The sequence below is a fragment of the Paralichthys olivaceus genome, chromosome 4 (genome assembly GCF_024713975.1).
Source record: "Paralichthys olivaceus isolate ysfri-2021 chromosome 4, ASM2471397v2, whole genome shotgun sequence".
Lineage (NCBI taxonomy): Eukaryota > Metazoa > Chordata > Actinopteri > Pleuronectiformes > Paralichthyidae > Paralichthys > Paralichthys olivaceus.
Window position 1 is genome coordinate 7,030,082 of NC_091096.1, and position 17,407 is coordinate 7,047,488.

Below are 17,407 nucleotides of genomic sequence, written 5' to 3' on the forward strand. Positions count from 1 at the left end.
TGTGAACGGAACATTTATCCAAAAAGAAAATAAAAAGGTTCTGTCTTGTCGTTTTAAAAAAGCGTTTTCCTTCTTCTAGGAACAACCAAAGAGGCAAGGCTCCGTCCCTCCTGATCTTTAAGTACTTTACAATATTATGAGCCAATTATGTACACAATGGCGAGTGAGACTGGCAATATGAAAATCACAAGTACTTCTGTAATGTCATACCATTACACTATATACCATTATATTTCACCTTAATAGGACTATTTTCACAAAGAGGTCTGCGTAATGCTTAACACCTAAACAAACAAACATAATACACCACTCACTGAGATGAAGTGAGAGAATCTGCCTGTAAACATTAACAAACATAGATACTGTATATAATTATATTCATCTATACCCATAAGTATATTAAAACCGTGTTTAAGGAAGGTTGGAATGTAGTGTGGTCCTGAAAAAAGTGCACAAAATCGATCTTTCCCTCCCTCCCACCCCTTACTCCTTTTCTGCAAGGACAAGAAGAGATAAAATGCGATGACAGATCACGTCAGGGAGAGATGGACAAAGGCCGGCTCATTTCCATGAAGCCATCTTGTGTTTGAGATGCCGACCACAGCGTACAGCAGGTAAACAAGGAGATGAGCAGCGTGGTGGTGGAGAGGTTCCGCCTCACACCTCCCTCCACCTCACCCGATGAGTTCTTCAAAGTGCTGGAGACCGATGACGTGACAACACTAAAAATTTCCACAGCTGTAAAAATAAAAATCAAAGAAACGTAACAAGGTGGTGGTCTGGGCCCTCCGATGGACGCAAGCGTGCTGGGAAGAATGTAAGCGGTGGTGCTTTATGGCAAGAGAGAAGGGAAAATGGCGCACAATGATTCCTGGTCGCTTCCTATGCCGACACTCCAGTCACTCTACAGTGTTCATCGGTGTGTCTCGGCGCTGAACAGCAGCCTTTACACTGGTCAAAAAGCACTGTATTCCCTTTTGTAGTGCGCTGCTTCCGGACCGGAGCGCGGGAGGCCAACAAGAGCGCACTTCACAGGGAATGAGGTATTGAAGGAGTTGCAGCGTCACTCTGCGGACTGTTGGCCCGTCTCTGGCTCTGGTTCCTCTTTGACCCTGACAGGGCTTAAAGCAAAGTGGCGCTGCTGGGTCGAGTTGGAGTTGGAGCTGGAGCCCAAGGGACTGAGGGGGTTGTGACTGGAGCAACAGGGGCGGCCTTCCAGGGAAGAGGCGGTGAGTGCCCCTGCCTCGTGGTCCCGGCAGAATGAGCGAGGGCAGAAATCACAGAGAGACGAGGCTGACGTGCCACAAACACTGCAGTCGTGCCAGGGACATTCCCAGCGTCCTGCAGACAGGAACAGAGTTGATTATGGTGTTAAAGAGGATCAGCGCGGTGAGTCACTGATGTGTGTGGGAGTTTGTAGTAACAGATCCTGACTCAGTTATAAGTAGAAAGGTAAAAAGTAGGAATAATTTCTACATCTGCATCATCTCACAAGATCAGCAAGATTTTGATGTTTCAATGCATCAATCGATTTCAATGAATCTACGCATGCATCCATGCTCATGTTGTCATTACCGTATGGCGGCTTGGTGAGGTTGAGACACAGCAGGTGGTACGCTTTCGGACAGTCCTTTCTGTCACACATCACCAGCTCTCCTCCTTCTCCACAACAAAAGCAGAAGTACTCGTGTGTGTGTTTTCCCTCCGGCCGCAGCTTCCGCTTCTTCGGCTTCAACTTGGCGTTCCTGGCCTTCTCCTCTTTTTCCATCACCACGGCACTCTGGAGGAAACATTGGTTATGAAACACACCTCATAAAGCCGGGATAGCGCTCACATTGGAAGTAGAACAGGAGTCAGGGCAATGAGATGTAAATGTCCTCACCGTTGGCTGCACCCCCAAGAATCCAGAGCAGTTGTCTGATCCACAGTGACAGGATGTTCTCCTGTTGCCCACACAGTGCAGGTTGTAGTTGAAAGTCAGCTCTGTGCCTGCAGGAACACCAGGGATAAGACTCAAATCAAATGGATCACCTAGCTTTCTCTGAACGTCTGTACATATAGAGTTGTGACCGAATATATGTAAGCATGTGCGTCATGTTTCTGTGTGAACTCACCAGCATCTATATCACAAAGCGTGAAGAGTCCGATGCGAACGTCCCCGCTCACCGTCCACTTCTGGGTTTCACAGTTTGGGCTGCAGCTGTGGTTCATAAACCGAGACGAATTCCCTTTCGGGCCGGCGTCTATCACACGATCCTAGGACACGATGCAGATATTTTGAGATGGAGATTTGAGACATGCTTGGTGGAGTTCTCACCTCATAATATTATTTCTCAGTGTCACTGATGATACCTTGGTGAGGGTGAGCATGTAGAAGTTGCTCACGTGATTTTCATGGGCACGTTTGATTCGCTGCTGGCACTCCTCTGAGTCTATCACCTCTCCCACATACTCTGTCACAAAGTCACCCTGGAGAACAAACATCCTGTTTGTACATGGATTAAGGCATCACACAGACACTCACATTTAATATGACTTCAGGTATTAACATCGAGGATGATTCAACAGGACACATGGATTTAGGCACCACTGAAACTGTGACCAAGGTCATTTCCAAGTTAAAGTAGAATCACACAGGGAGAGCCAAGGTAACGTTTTGTCTCTTGCCTGCTGAAATAATGGCAACCCTTCATAAGCTTAAACCTGAAATCACAATATTGCTGCTTTAGGGTGTCAGGAAAAGGGAATTTGATTGATTGAAAACATTTCTAACACAGAATACTAATCCTGCTTTACAGTGACATGTTGATGCTGTTGCATATTAAGCTCGACATGCACCTTCCTGAGAGCCTGGTTTGCTCTGAGGCCCCAGCCGCGCCCTTCGGTCTTTATCACTTCTGTCTCTGCAAACAGCCGCTTCGTGAAACACTGGTTCTCACAGTTGTCTCCTGCAGGACACACCTGACGACAGCAACATGAACGTAATAAGTTAATAAGTTCAATTTTATTAAAAAAGATTAGCAAAAGGAAAAGTAACTCATATGCACACAAACCTGTGGATGACACTCGTACTGCAGCATGCGGTTGAGACACTGGGAATCAAGACTGCAAGGATGCTCATCTGTAGATCTACAGTTGCATCGTGGGATTTCTGACAGGTCAGCTACGTGCATCTGGACTTTCCCCACTGGTTTGTTGGACTGGCACAAGAAATAAGATCCACAGAGAAAGTCAAATCACTGAAGACTTTCTGAATGTGATGTCACGTCTTGGGTTGTTTGTCTTAAGAGAGATTCTAAAGTGACATTACCTTGATAAATTTGTATGGAGGAGGTTTGCGAGAGTTGCGTTCTTGCTCTAGAGCTTCCCTGCTCTCCCTCTGTGCCTTAAGTTCCTGAAACCGCCGAGCTGCTTCTTCCAGAGCTAAAACACAAAACAATATATTTCAGATATTGATCTTTCCAAAAACTTTAAACTTATGGGATTCTAACAGATTTGACTTGAAGCTGAAGAAAACCTCTTAGACACAAAATTACCTTTCTTGAAAGTTTTGTTGATGTTGATCTGACCAGAGACAAAGTTCTTGTCATTCTCCACGTAGGGGAAGACGCGGCCCTGGTTGATCCAGTAGTAGTCGTGGGAACCAAAGAAGAAGACGGGGAAGTCACCAATATCGTGGCGAAGGCTCTGAATGTTTGATGGCACCAAGCGAGGGTTGCAGATTTCTGCAGGCCACCACCTGCAAAAAGATCGGACATTGTTCATAAAGAAAGGGACGATGGAAAAGTCAAGACAGAGCAAGAAAGCATGAAGATTAACTCAACCTGTAAAAACTTTCTATCCAATGTACTTTTCAAATATTTACTTTGCTTTTAATTGTTTTAAATTTATTCTCGCTAAATTTATCTGACTGACAATTTTATAACAAATGTTTTTTTGATGTATGACCACAAAATCAATCAATTAGCACATAATCCGTTTTCCTAAATGGAGGAGACATTGTCTTTTGTTTACAGAACCACATCTTGTAGTGCCATGTCAACAAACTATGTCCTGTGGCATAAATAAAGTTGCAGTCAGCAGAGAATATTGCTTAATATTTCCTTAATACCTGCATCTATAATATCACATTGAACCTATGTTCATCATCATTGCACTTAACATCAAGGATAACTGATATTCTATACTTTTGTTAGTGTCAATGCTATAAAATGACCAAAATACAAAACGTTTAGACATTATTAAAAATGTGTCACAAATCCACCCCCACTCTCTGAAAAAGTAAATATAAAACAAAACAGTATCTAAAACGTTTGTCCTTTTAACATGAGTTACGTTAATAGTTCATTTGGAGTAAACAGTTAATTTGCTGGGGACTATTTTCAGCGTTGCTTGTATGTCCAATGAAGGGACAAAAAGTAAAGTTCCCTCAAAGTTTTTGGAAAGGACTGAAGCCCGATGGCACAGAGGAATAAGTTCCGTCAGACACTTTGAATGTAATTTAAACGTCAAAAAAATACCAGACTTAAGTAAAGTACCACCTTTAAAAGTAATGATACCATAAACTGGCAGCTGCAGTTTTCCAGCCCTCTATAATCAGTTGTCTCTGCGTACCTGTAGTTGCCGAGCTTAACCCAGACAATTTGTTTGTAGTGAGGTTTCTTCCCTGCCCTGCAATCACTGCAGGACCACGCTCCCTCTGGCATCTCGATCTCCAAACACTCCGGGTGGAAGGAAGCTGGGCAAGAGTCGCAGCACAGCAACTTGCCTCCTACATTTGTAAAGATGTACACAAGTGTGTGTATGTATGTGTGTATGTTTGCATATATGTGAGTGTGTGCATGCGTTGTGGGAAATGGGTATGCAAAGAGAGGAGGAGTGTACGATTAGGTGATGCACTGTAAAACCTGGACAAACTCTGAATCTCATTTGCAGACAAGCCAAAGAAAAGCATAAACTAAACAAAAGCTGAAGAGCAAACCAGACAATACACAGGGCTCTGTGCAAGTCATGGTTTTTCATATGAAGAGAGATATTAATATAGAGATCTTGGAGGGAACACTTTAATCTAAAGCTGCTAGAATAACATCTGGCCTGAAATGAAAAACTGAGGCCAGGAGCTTTTTGCTTGAGTGAAGGATCCTGCGACATGAAGCAGGAAGAGGAATAAACCTCTGCATCTGATTCTCAGGTCGGTTACTTTGACTGCAGCAGCAACAGCATGTCTGGCAATCAGATTCAGAGCACTGTACCAAGACCAGTCTATGGGAAATACATGCGGCAGCACAGGGATAAATAAGCCAGCGAGTTAACACCGGATCAGGGTTATACTCGGCTAACAGATTACTGGCAAAAAGCAGGCATGCCAGTACAGCAAACTTTTCCCATCACACATAACACATCCTGCATAGACCAGCTTGCATGGAATCATAGACTTTTAAAATATTGGACTTTAAGGTTTTTCTCTTTCTTTGATGAAATGCAGAACCAAGATCAGAACTTGAAAGAGTAGTTTAACAAATCTAGTGCGGTTTGGGTTTACATTCCATCCAAGGCAGGTCAAAGCTCAAGAAAATTAGGTAAGCCAAAATTTGATTGAATCTGAAAAATCCCAGTCAAAAAGAAAACAGGATGAGAAAAGAGATGAGGCTGAACGAGGCCTCTCAAAAAAAAAAAATAAACAAGCCCAGAGTGCTGAAGCAGAGAAGCAGTGCACCTCCAGCAGCGAGAAGCTCCACAAACCACAGACAGAACCTGAACTAATCAAGAGCATCAGGGATCATACAGCAGTTTGAGGACTGGAGGTTTGATGACCAATTATATTTTCCCATTTTGTCTGTTCATGCACAGCACAAAACAATCTCACAATGGGCCTCGTGCAAGAACCACTCATATGAACAGATCGGTTATAAAGCTGTGAATATGGTTTCCTTGAATCTTTTTTTAAAAGCTGTTCAGATTTGTTGACTCTTTATTCACAGGAAGAAAATAACAATTGTTTGACTTTCCGAATTATAATGTGAATTAGAATCAATTAAGTAACTATCAAAATTGATTTAGAGTTTGAAAATGATGCCAAAAATAAAAGTTTTTGATAAATAAACCAGGTTATCATGATTTACTGAGAGGTCTAACATTTCTTTTTGATCATTTTAGAATAAGTATTGTTCGACTTTACCTAAACAATACACATCTAATATCACACAGATATTTTTTCAATCAAACTTTATCTGAAACCTTTACCTCTTTAAACATGGAGGTTCACTGTCGACCTTTGGAACAGATACAAATGCTGAACTTCAAGTTCACTTTGATGGAGAAGACAGTGGCGGCTCAAAGTTCTGGAAATATTTCGGCAAGTTTGCATTGTGTTTTTATTATATATTTGTATAATTTCTGTCTCAGAACAAGGTTGTTGTTGAACATTATATTACCACTAATACTAAACAGACACTGCTGCATGTTTTCTGCTTTTGATTTTCAACAGCAGGACCTGAAGCTATTCTTCTGTTTGGGAGCATCAATTATATTAATGGTGATGAAGGGAAATTCATCAGTTTGAAATGAGCAACAAGCCTTAACTTCACAGCAGGAAAAACAAAGGTGCTTTTAATAACATCAGAAATGGCTCTAGGTAAATTTCAGTTAATTGGATCCATGTTTCCTTAACTTGCATCTTAGTTTTTCTCACTAGAGATGTGAAGGAAAATGCAAGAAAAAATACAGAGGATATAGGAAACATGTTTTTTGGGAAATGAGACGTCCCTTCTTCTGAACCGTCGCCTCAAGTGATGCCTGCTCCTAGTGATACGAGCACAGTGGACTATTTATAAGTCATGGCCTTCAGTTGAATGTAAAGGCTGGTCCCATGTGTCCTTACTTATGGCTCCTCAGAGATCTTTTCTCACTCATGACTCCTCAGAGCAGAAATAAGAGCTTGGGCCTTGGCGATGGAGGACCATAACCATTTCTTGCTCAAGTGAGGATCGAGGAGTGAGGTGCAGTCATTTCATTTTATCATTTCATCTTGTTTTATTCAAGTTTCTCTGTAAGCCATGGTAGCACACACAATACCAGGACCATGACACTAAGGCAGCTACAATGAATTTGTTTTGTTATTTACACCTGAACGTTTCCTGCTGGATGTGTCAAAATATTTGTGAAAAAGGACAGTTAACAAATTCGGTTTGGCAAATTCCCACTTCTCATATAACCCAAAAAGAGAGGCTTGGGATGAAAATACAGAAATGTTCTTGCATGAGGCCCACTGCTTTCTGTTGATGTGTTAGGGATCTTGGCTGAGGTTACTTAGTGCCACTCTGCATTTAAATTAACTGCAGGTTTAACCAGTTAATTAACTTTGCACCTCAAGGCTTTGAAATGAAAGATGCGCACAAAAAAGGGGGGAAACTAAATCAGAACGGGAGCAGGCACAACACAAACAAAGACCAGTGGGACAATGGAGAAAGAGAAAAACTGTTCAGTTACCTTTCCCAACATTCTTTTTGGTAGCTGACGAAGGAGAGGGAATCATAGGTAATTTCAACTCAGCACGATTTGACTCAGTCAGAAGGTAGTGGGACTTATAGGCATATGAACTTAATATGGTGTCAGTAAGGTCTTGCACTAACAGCCCTACACAAGACACACAGGAAGAGACGGGGGTGAGCCGCAGTCAAACTAGAAATTACCCAAAATTCACAAAAAGACAAACAAACACACAGTCACACACACAGAGTCACACGCACAGAGTCACACACACAGAGTCACACACACACACACACACACACACACACGCAGATGCACACAAACAGACACAGTTTAAACACAAGAAAGGAACAAGTAAAACAAAGTTTGTCCCAACACAAAGAGGCCAAACAGTGCACTCAACTTATTGTTTAAGAGAGAAAACATCAGATCAAAACTGTTTTAAGTCTCATCACCATCCAGGGCTTTGTTAAAGCGGAGTGCAGTGTAACAGCCTGGATTATTGGTAGTATTAGTATTGAGATGGAAAACAAACATTACATTTCACAGCACTGGTATTCATGAACAACAATACTAAACACGAAACATGTAATATTTAAGATTAAATATCCAAACATAAAACAACTGAAGTCAGTATGTGAGGTTTCAGTTTTCGCTCATGAGATGTTACTGCAACGGTGAATGTATCAAAATGGTTATATATTAAAAACAACCTATGAAAAAACTACAAACATGGAGGATGATCTGGTCTAGATGATGCTTCAGCGTGAAGAAAGAAAAGGCCTATACTTGTTTCACCACAATAATTATGTCAAAAGTCAGCTGAAGCAAAAACATCAAGACTGCAGAGATTCAGAACTTCTGCATTTTTCTGCTCCGTCATTTCAGGGTCACAGCTGAATCTCAGCTGTCGGAGAGGAAGGGCGTTAGCGCGCACACGAGTGAAAGCTTACCTCGGGCACACAGGAAGCACCAGCCCACGTTGACAGGTGAGGTGAGGAGGCCGTTCCTCTTGGCGCTGCCATGGCTGCTGCAGATCATGATGTGATGGGTGAGGGCGACGCTACCTGCCGCCACGCAGCTGTCTCCTGTGTGATAGGCCAGCGGACAGCGGATGCAACGCATCAGACGACCTGGATGGAAAGCAGACCAGAGGGAAACAATAACAACTCAGTGAGTCAGTTTACAACAGGTACAGGTTTGTAAACTGCTCATGTAGCTGTGATACAGTACAACACAAACAGAACTGAGAACAGTTTACTCCTTTCAGTGTTTTTAAGAATTAGGTGGAATTCCTTTACGGTAAAAGAAGGTAATAAATGGAAATCAGAGGGAAAAAACACTCTTGTTTCTGTTTCGGTGGCTAAAACAATCACAACTCCAGTTTTCTTAGAGATCCTACAGCAAAAATGTTGTAAGTTAACATTCACACTTGATGGCTGTGGTTTTCAACCAAGGGTCAAAGAATAAATCTGGAGGGTTGTGAGAAGTTAGTGGGGTTTAAAAAATACCAACATGACAAGAGGCCACAAATAGATGCTGCCTTTTTAATAAAACTGTATCTATAGCAGAGCAATCAGCCATAACATTACAACCATAAACTGATTTCAGTGGCTTGTCCATGTGATTTGTTGAATTTGTCCGTTTGAGATAAGCTCCCGAAGGGTTTTAAGAAATATTTGAGCCATTTCCTCTTGAGCCATGTAAAAATATACTGGTTGCAAAAGTGTGAGTTTTAGGTTTTGTGTTTACTTGTAGGGGTTCAGTGTGGTCAGAATCAGACATGACTCTGAGCCTGGTGTCACTGTGTGACCACATTTTTGGCACCTTTTAAACCACTAAGAAACTTAGACTTTGCAGTGCACCATCATCTTAAGTCATTTCCAGCAACATGGGATTGACTTTATCTTCCTGCAGTGTTCCTCATAAAGTGGCACCTCTCTTTTTCAATCTAATTTCAACATGCCGTCTTTTTGCTTCCTCTGGCGCTTCTCTCTTACATATTCTAAGAGGAGAACCTAGCCTTGACCCTTTCACTCTTTAATATTTAGGCTCTTTTCCGCTGCGACTGGTCAAAAACATCAGCTAGAAGCTAAAAAATATGATGATGTAGCACTGTCTCTCTGCCCCAAGGTTTCCAATGCAGACTCAAACACGACATGAGAGAAGCTAAAAAAACAAATCAGGCGCTCTTTTACCTTTACTCGCTCTTTGCACGTCTCTCTCCAGGCAGCAGGTAGAGCAGCTATGCTGTGGGCAGCAGAAGCCTCCACCCGGACTGCTGGTGGTGCCCGGGAGTTTACGGACACAATCCTCGTGGTAGAAACAACCGCATCCCAGCACAGAGCACCGCGTCACCTCCTGACCTGCTGTTTTACAGCTGAAACACGGATGATTGCCTGGAAGAAGAACGACAGATACTCTGATGGTAAAGAGGCAAACAAAACAAATGTGATGTCGGAGATGTAGTCAGCTCGCTCCGATTCACTCACCATTCCTACATTCCAAACACGTGAATCTGCCCTCAGGAGGGGACGTCAGACCGAGACACTCCAAGTGAAACTGTCTGTTGCAGTCACCTTCACACACCACCAAACCTTCTCCATACACCTCACAGATCTACTCACAAACATAAAAACATAATATAATTCAAAATATATACTCAAAATATGATTTCGAATAAAGACCCTTAAAATACAGCATATATCATGAGCAGTTCTGACCTGGCAGACAGTGTCTCTCTTGCCAGTGCTGCTGTCCTGACGAGATAACCCGGAGTCTACAGACTGAGTATCTGAGGCGTCTGCATCTGCTGCTGCCGGACTATCGAGGCTCTTCCCGAATAAACCCTGTGATATAAAGAGAGTTATTGTGTTGATGTGTTGATGTGTTTTGTGTGAAGCAATCCAGCCTCATGAAGGACAGACACACCAAATGAGTTCTCACAAGTGTGTAGATAGCATATGGCACATGTGACAGGTGCTGCAACAAATTATTAATAACAATGTATGTATGTATGTATGTATGTATGTATGTATGTATGTATGTATGTATGTATGTATGTATGTACTCTTGTGTATGAAGGGGATTCTATAAATGTACCTGTGGATCATTGAGACCTCTGGAGTCAGAATCAGAGGTGTCTCTGTACTGAGATGAAGCCATCTCCACATCTGTCGACGCTCTGCTTCGTTTCTTGAGGGGTTTGCAGGCATCTGAGATCTCGCTGGCTCCTGGAGAACGACATAGGGGTTAGTAAAGAAATATAATTTTCACTTTTTTAGAAGTAAAGAGAGTTCCCATCACAGAGGTTATAGGAGAAGGATTATCCTACCTTTCTGTGAACCTGTCCTTAGTGTGGTTTCAGGAGCCATCTCCGCCTGTGAGGAGGTTAAACATGGTAGTTTAGGCTGTAGTGCTGTTCATTCATTCTGATTCAGGTGATAGCAGATTAGTTGACTACATTCAGACCATCCACATTACTGAATAATATAATGAAGCCCCCTCATTCACTAATGGAGGCCACTGAGGTTTACACACACACAGAGGGATGCAGCAAAAAACAGGGAAAAACAGTTGACCGCGTTAACCTGTGTGCTTCTTATGGTCTGGACACCAGGTTTACTGTAGTGGACTGTTACCTGTTCCTTTTTGGTCTTCTTCTTGGGGACGGGATCACTGCCTCTCTCTGACTCAGACCTGCTCCTGACGGACCGTCGCTGCAGCTTCCTCTCCTGAGAACCTGAAAACACATTCAAATGTTGAGCTGCATCTCTTAGCAACTTTACAATGTCATTCTACATGTCCTTCATCGTGTCTGCGTTTTACCAACCATGTGGACTACTGTGGTGTGACCCAGGAGAGGAGGTCTGCTGCATTCCTCCCTCCTCACTCCTCCGACTGGCGGGGGAGCCTCTCCTCTCCTCTCCCTCTTCCTCCCCTTCATCTCCGTCTTCCTCTTCCTCTGGACTAGGCTCAGGTTTAGCTCTGCTGTCCTGCAGAAAGCATCAACATGTTACCCACACCTTACATGATAACTGTAATTTTTCTGTCTGAGGAAGTTACACCAACCTCAGGAGAGCAGTATCCCAGGTCAGGCTGTCTGCCCTCCCCCTCCACTCTCTCCTCCTTCTCCTCTTCATTGTCTCTTTTTGGGGATGCAACTGCTTTTTTCTGCAAGAGAGGCCAGTCACACTTTGTGATCTCCACATTCAGCCTCTTCATGGTGATGGAAAGAGGCAGCAGCTTTCTGGCCGCTGCTGTTTTCCAGGCCCGAACTGGTGGTGGAGAGTCCTGCCCTGTTTGTGCATCACAACCAGCGTTCTGTTTCGGAGAGCTGGTCTTACGCTGGTCCCCCCTCTGGTTCTTCTCTTCATTGGAGGCCTGGGAGTTTGTGTTGTCATCTGTGTTTGAAACACTACACTGTCTGCGTGGCAGCTGCCTTCTTGGTGGCTGCTCTCTGTCTGGTGACTTCACTCCTCCTCCTTCCTTCTTACTGATTGAGCCACTGGAGCGCCGACTTCGTTTCTCTGCCCTGACAGTAGGTTTTCTGCTTGACGGGCCTTCACTGGGATCGGGGTCAACATAGATGAAGGTGTAGTTGTCAATTCGCCCCTGCCGCGTCATCAGGAAGGCATCCTCGGCGTGGCCCACCCCTACCTCCCACTGAGAACGCTCCCGCTGAGGGATAGGCTTCAGAAGCTTGAGACGAAAAAACATGGAAACAAATGTGAAAATAATGAACCGCTCTCACTGTCGATTAATTTTGGCTGGCTTTAATATGTACTGTGGAGAGAGCATCTTAGAAATGGCTTCCATTAAAGAAAAATAAAAAAAATGCTACAGAGCTGCTATTCTTTTTTTAAATGAAAGCAACAAATATATTGTTATATTTGTTATTACTTTTTCAATAGCCATTACATATGAAATTACCTTCTCTGCCAAGAAAATTGGAGGCATAAATTATCTAAAAAAACCTTCACTGCTCGCATATAAATTGATAGTGAGATTAACATGAATGACTCCCCTGAAAGGGACTACACTATCTTTATATTGGATCAATTTGACATTCTTTGAGGCATTTTTACTTACTTTACTTTTCTCTACAAGGTTTGTGGTTTTGCGCAGAGTATCAGCCTGTAGTTCATCAAATTGCTGCTTCCCTTGGTACATGACGATCCTCTTCTCATGGATCCACGCTCGCTCAGCGACACTGCCAAAGAATTGGACGTGATACTCCCTGTGACCTGCACAGCAACAGAGGAAGTCAGCAAAACAATCTGTGGTGTTTAGTCTCTTACAAATTCATATACATTTGTAAATAAAATAAATAAATAAAAGGCACATTAAGAGCTTTTTTTATTTGGACGTACGTGTTCCCTTACCCCTGGTGTTGATTCGAGTGTGGACCTTCATCTGTGGGTCAGATGAGATCATGCAGGGCCACCAGGGGTAGGTGCCCACTTTGGACCACACCAGATCTCCTATCACAAACTCCTTACAGAAGCCCGTCTCTTGGATTACTGATGGATGATGGACCTTCGGAACCTATACAAAAAAATTAACAGTCACTGATCTGCTTTCAAACTCCAAACCATGACTGCTACTACTAGAACTGCTCTGAAGAGTGAACCGTCAGTTCCTTGCCTTCGGGATCTTTGGTTCAGTTTTGATAACCGTCTTCTGAGGCTTCTTTGTCTGGGCTGGGGGTGTTTCTCTCGGTGGGGGTTGGACGTGGGTGTCCTCTGTCTGATCCGTGGTACCTGCCTGTATTTGGCTCTGGTCCAGGCTCTGTTCTTGGACCTGCAGCTGCAGCCTTGCACTCTTTTTCCGCTTCTCCTTCTTCCTCTCATGTCTGCGCTGCATCTGAGTAGCCTCATTCTTCTGAGACTCGTTCTGAAGATTAGAAAAAAACGCAAACAGTGGTGATGAGACATCAGTTAGCATTTTTTTTGCCATTTCCACAAAGTCAACTCAAAAATCGCTCTCAGCTGAAATCCAATTTTCCTCAGATATCAATTCTTTAGCTGTTAAAAATCCACACAATGTAAAAATTCTATATGAACGTTAATGGGTCTGATTAGACCTAATTTAGTTTGAACAAAAAAACTTTCTGTAGATCAGTAAACTCTGCCTAATCTTTTATGTAAGGTATGCAGTTGTATCTAGCCTCTAAAATGGGGAGATTTCCCACTTTTGCAAGGTTTTTTCTAACAGCTAACTAAATTTATAAGAATTTGGGGTTTAAAAAACATTGTTTGGACAAAGCAATCGTACACACGTGTTACCTGTATCTCTTGCAGTAGGTCTCCACACAGCGCAGATTCGAACAGCTCTTTTCCGTTTTGATACGTCTTTATGATCTTTAGCTTGATCTCTGGAGAGCTGGTTTTCTTCAGCACCCCACCAGGGGTGTTGGACAGGATGTGGGTGGGCTGAGGTGAGGGGGTGCTGTCCACAAGTGAGGGGGGAGGACTGGAGGAAGGCAGGTGTAATGGAGGAGGAGGTGGGAGAGTGTGGGTCATGATGTGAGGCGTCTGGGACAGGTGGTGCTGTAAGGGCATTGGTGGTGGCGGGGGACTCTGTGGGTGAGGGAGTGTTTGTATATGAGGTGGGTTCGAGTGAAAGTGGTGTGCATGGTGGTGATGATGGGGGTGATGATGGTGGTGGTGGAGGTGCGGGTGATGTGTGGGCAGAGGCGGAGACACAGGAGACAAAGGCCTCTCCTGGAGACCTGGGCCTCTCAGGACAGTCCCCTCCCCGGGCAGGAGACCGTGGTCTCCATAGCTCCGTATGGCCCCATAGCCATTGGCAGAGCCGTTGGGGAACTGCGAGTACATGGAAAACTTGGCCTGCGGCTCGTATATGCCCAGGCCAGGCGGGAAGCCGTTGGAGACCTGCTGCATGTCCTCCGAGGCTGACGGCGGGTAGGAGAACTCTGCATCCAGGGCAGCATCATAGGAGGGACCACCATCCTCGCCCGGGTCACTCCCGGTGTCGCAGGTGCCTTCCTGTCTGATGTTGGCTGAGTCAATGAGCTGAGGGGGTTGCTGAATTGTATTTCCCATGATCCCTTGCATGAAAGAGAAGGAGAAATCCATTGTTGGGCTCCTGCATCCTTAACTGTCTTTTTCTTTGACTGGACCTGTTCGCAGAGACATAATTAAATGAGAGACTGGGAGGCTGAGTTTTCAAAACCAAGACAGAGGCATCACCCAAATACCTTCCTCAAGATAACCTCATACATCCTTAACTTTAAATGTATATAACCAGGTGAATATTGCATGTGTGAGATCTATCTTTGCATCACCATTTTTGAATATATGAACCCCCAGTCCTAACCACTCTCTAGACATGGTCTATACATTTTGTTTGTGTTTTAGTATCCATCAGGTGCAGTACACACTAATAACTACACATGGCGGCTACATTATACTTTGCCCAGAGGCCGAGAAAACCTACCGGTGCTACTTCTCTGGGAGATGATCCTGCCTCTGCTTTTCAGTGACTCAGTTGATTTGTGTTAATGTCATCAAACATACTGTTAATATATTTAGGAATATTTAACTTGAAGGAATAAATGTTTGATTCCAACCAGGCACCTTTTCACCGAAACAAAACAAAATCCCAAAATACATAGCACCTGCCATTACCTTGACATCTGATATAGTGTTTGAGTGGTGTATATTTACATAGACATTTGCATGTGTGGCAAACAAACGGACTGCAGGGGATCCAGAGCAGTGTCACACGTTGCCACCAAGCTTCATCCGAAGATATTTTGTGATATGCTGTAGCACCATCCTGAGAATACATCATTAGTCTAAACTAACATCAGCTTCTAAAAAACCAAGAGCTGAAACAATTGGTAGGTTGATGAAAACAATTTGTAATCAGTCAGCGTCACCTCAGGAATATGACAAAATAAACGGGGGCTCTGGTTTCTGCCTAACCTGGACAGACAAAATTAGAAATGTTATTATTTCATCCGAACACAAGAGTCGCATGATTCGAAGCTTGCACAATCATTTAGAAAGGTTTTTTATCTAAGCCAGCTTTGTTTACCCGGTCTGTTTGTGTTTGTGACTTAAATGGTGAAACTTGAACAAAATCATCCTCAGTCAACATCACCACCACTTATCTTGCACTTGCTCTGAAAACACAACACAAACTGCAGGCAGCTTGTCCCGAGGCCTGAGAAGTTTTGCAGGCTCCTGTTCCCCCCAAGTCACAGAGGATTTTTTAATTTCATTAACTCCCAACACATGGTGGGATCACAAGCAAAACAAAGAGCAGCTACCGGTGGCTGCTGTGTCCTCTTCCCTCTGACACGTTTTAATAGCTGTGATGAAGATGAACTCATCAGGTTAAAAGAGTTGGAGCTCGCATGGTCACGGTGAACACACTAATCCCGTGATGGTGCTTTAATGTGTGGACAGTCAGGACGGCTAGCACCGGGGGGGAAAGGTGGAAAACGGAGATGTAAACATCCATTTGAGTGCCAGCTAACGGTCACCAGCCTGCTGAGTGGACTCGTGCTGTTATTCGTGGCATCGTGTTTGCGGTGCTGTGTTTTCATGGCTGCTTCAAACTGAGTAGTTGTGTTCAGAAATCGACTGCGCAGACAAAAACTGTTTCATGAAAGATCTTCCAGCTCCCTGCGATGTTAGCCTAAAGCTACCTGGCACCACAGAGGCTGTGTTGAGCCATTTTTTTTTTCTTCCCCCCACCGTCAGACAACAAAACACGAAGAGAAGACACCGCCATTCGTCTTCCTGCCTCACGCAAACAAACGTCTCCAGTTGTCGTTTGTCCATTTTAGGAGCCTCCCGCGTGCAGGGAGATGAAAGGAGAAAGCTAATGTTGGCTAGGCTAACGCTCACTCGCCAACATGGCTGCCTGTGCCCCTTTAAATCAAATTGTCTGGCGTGATTATAACCTCCATCACCGGGGGGTTCGAGGGGAGAAGAATGTGCCCCGAGAATGAGCGACCGAATCGGGGTGTGTGGAGAAGGGGAAAAAAGGGAGGGGAGGACAGAACACAGGCATCGACAGAGGCGGCTAAAGGCAAACACGCTTATCGCTACAAAAAAAAAAAAAGAGGAGAGAGGCGAAGGGGCAGCGCGGATACTGATGCCGAGAGATGCAGGGAAATCACACAGGAAAGAAAAATGTCAATACCTTCAGCGTGTCCCATTCTAAACACATACACCAGCCAGCGACGTCTCCTCGTTTAATCTGGGGGGGAAAAGAAAAGGAGGGAAATAAAAAAATAATCCTGTAATAGTGGGTAAAGCGCAGGCCTTTCCTTTTCTGCTTTAACGCAATTCTCCACACGCAGAAGGAGGAGGAGGAGGAGGGGGGTGTTACGCTATCTACCCGCTGCCCAATCCCGAAGCCCGGCTCTTCCTCAATGTGGGGACTGAGGCACGGAGAGAGAACCGTGCTCCAGACACACCGTCCTGAACCGCGACCATCCGCACAACGAGCAGAGTTAATCCAGAATATATCCGAGTTTTCCTCCGGTTTAACACGAGAACTCTGGTTTCTAGTCCTGCTCTCGTGGATCCAGACTGAACCGAGGAGGTCACCAGGAAGTCTAGTGTTTGTGTGTAGTGTATGTGTCCAATGTAGTAATGATAATAAATCATAATGCCTCCTAATGTTTGTCTGATTGAACCAAAACCTGGTGTCTAGTCCTTATATCACAGACCAGACTGAATCTAAGAGGTCACCAGAAACACTCCAGGGTGTGTAGTTAATGTGTGTGTTGTGTAAAATACTGTGACTGTTCTTTGGGAGGAGCATTTGTTTGACTTTTGCAATATTTTATATTTACGTTTAAAAAGGTTTGTTGAAGGATGACACCCTCAGCTCTTTATTTAGTTCGTCACTGATAATCCAGAAATGAACTCAAAAA

The 17,407-nt window shown here is 43.9% G+C and overlaps 1 protein-coding gene across 6 annotated transcripts; it reads right to left on the reverse strand.

Annotated features, from left to right (window-relative positions):
* Window positions 1–484: 484 nt before the first annotated feature.
* On the reverse strand, window positions 485–17,267 carry nsd3 (nuclear receptor binding SET domain protein 3). 6 transcript variants are annotated; one of them, XM_069523037.1, is made up of 25 exons: window positions 16,669–17,267; window positions 13,776–14,632; window positions 13,135–13,383; window positions 12,873–13,035; window positions 12,580–12,734; window positions 11,560–12,189; window positions 11,321–11,483; window positions 11,130–11,230; window positions 10,823–10,868; window positions 10,591–10,721; window positions 10,212–10,337; window positions 9,981–10,107; window positions 9,687–9,887; window positions 8,442–8,621; window positions 7,489–7,512; window positions 4,615–4,771; window positions 3,537–3,739; window positions 3,311–3,423; window positions 3,054–3,200; window positions 2,839–2,961; window positions 2,353–2,469; window positions 2,115–2,256; window positions 1,883–1,989; window positions 1,576–1,780; window positions 485–1,341 (listed from the first exon to the last, which is right to left on the reverse strand). In XM_069523037.1, the coding sequence occupies exons 2-25, from the start codon at window positions 14,586–14,588 to the stop codon at window positions 1,064–1,066; spliced, it is 4,701 nt and encodes a 1,566-aa protein (XP_069379138.1). In that variant the 5' UTR covers window positions 14,589–14,632; window positions 16,669–17,267; the 3' UTR covers window positions 485–1,063. The 6 variants fall into 6 exon arrangements, with proteins under 6 accessions (XP_069379138.1, XP_019954930.1, XP_019954931.1 ...); XM_020099371.2 differs by having other exon boundaries at window positions 7,489–7,635; XM_020099372.2 differs by having other exon boundaries at window positions 12,861–13,035.
* Window positions 17,268–17,407: the final 140 nt, after the last annotated feature.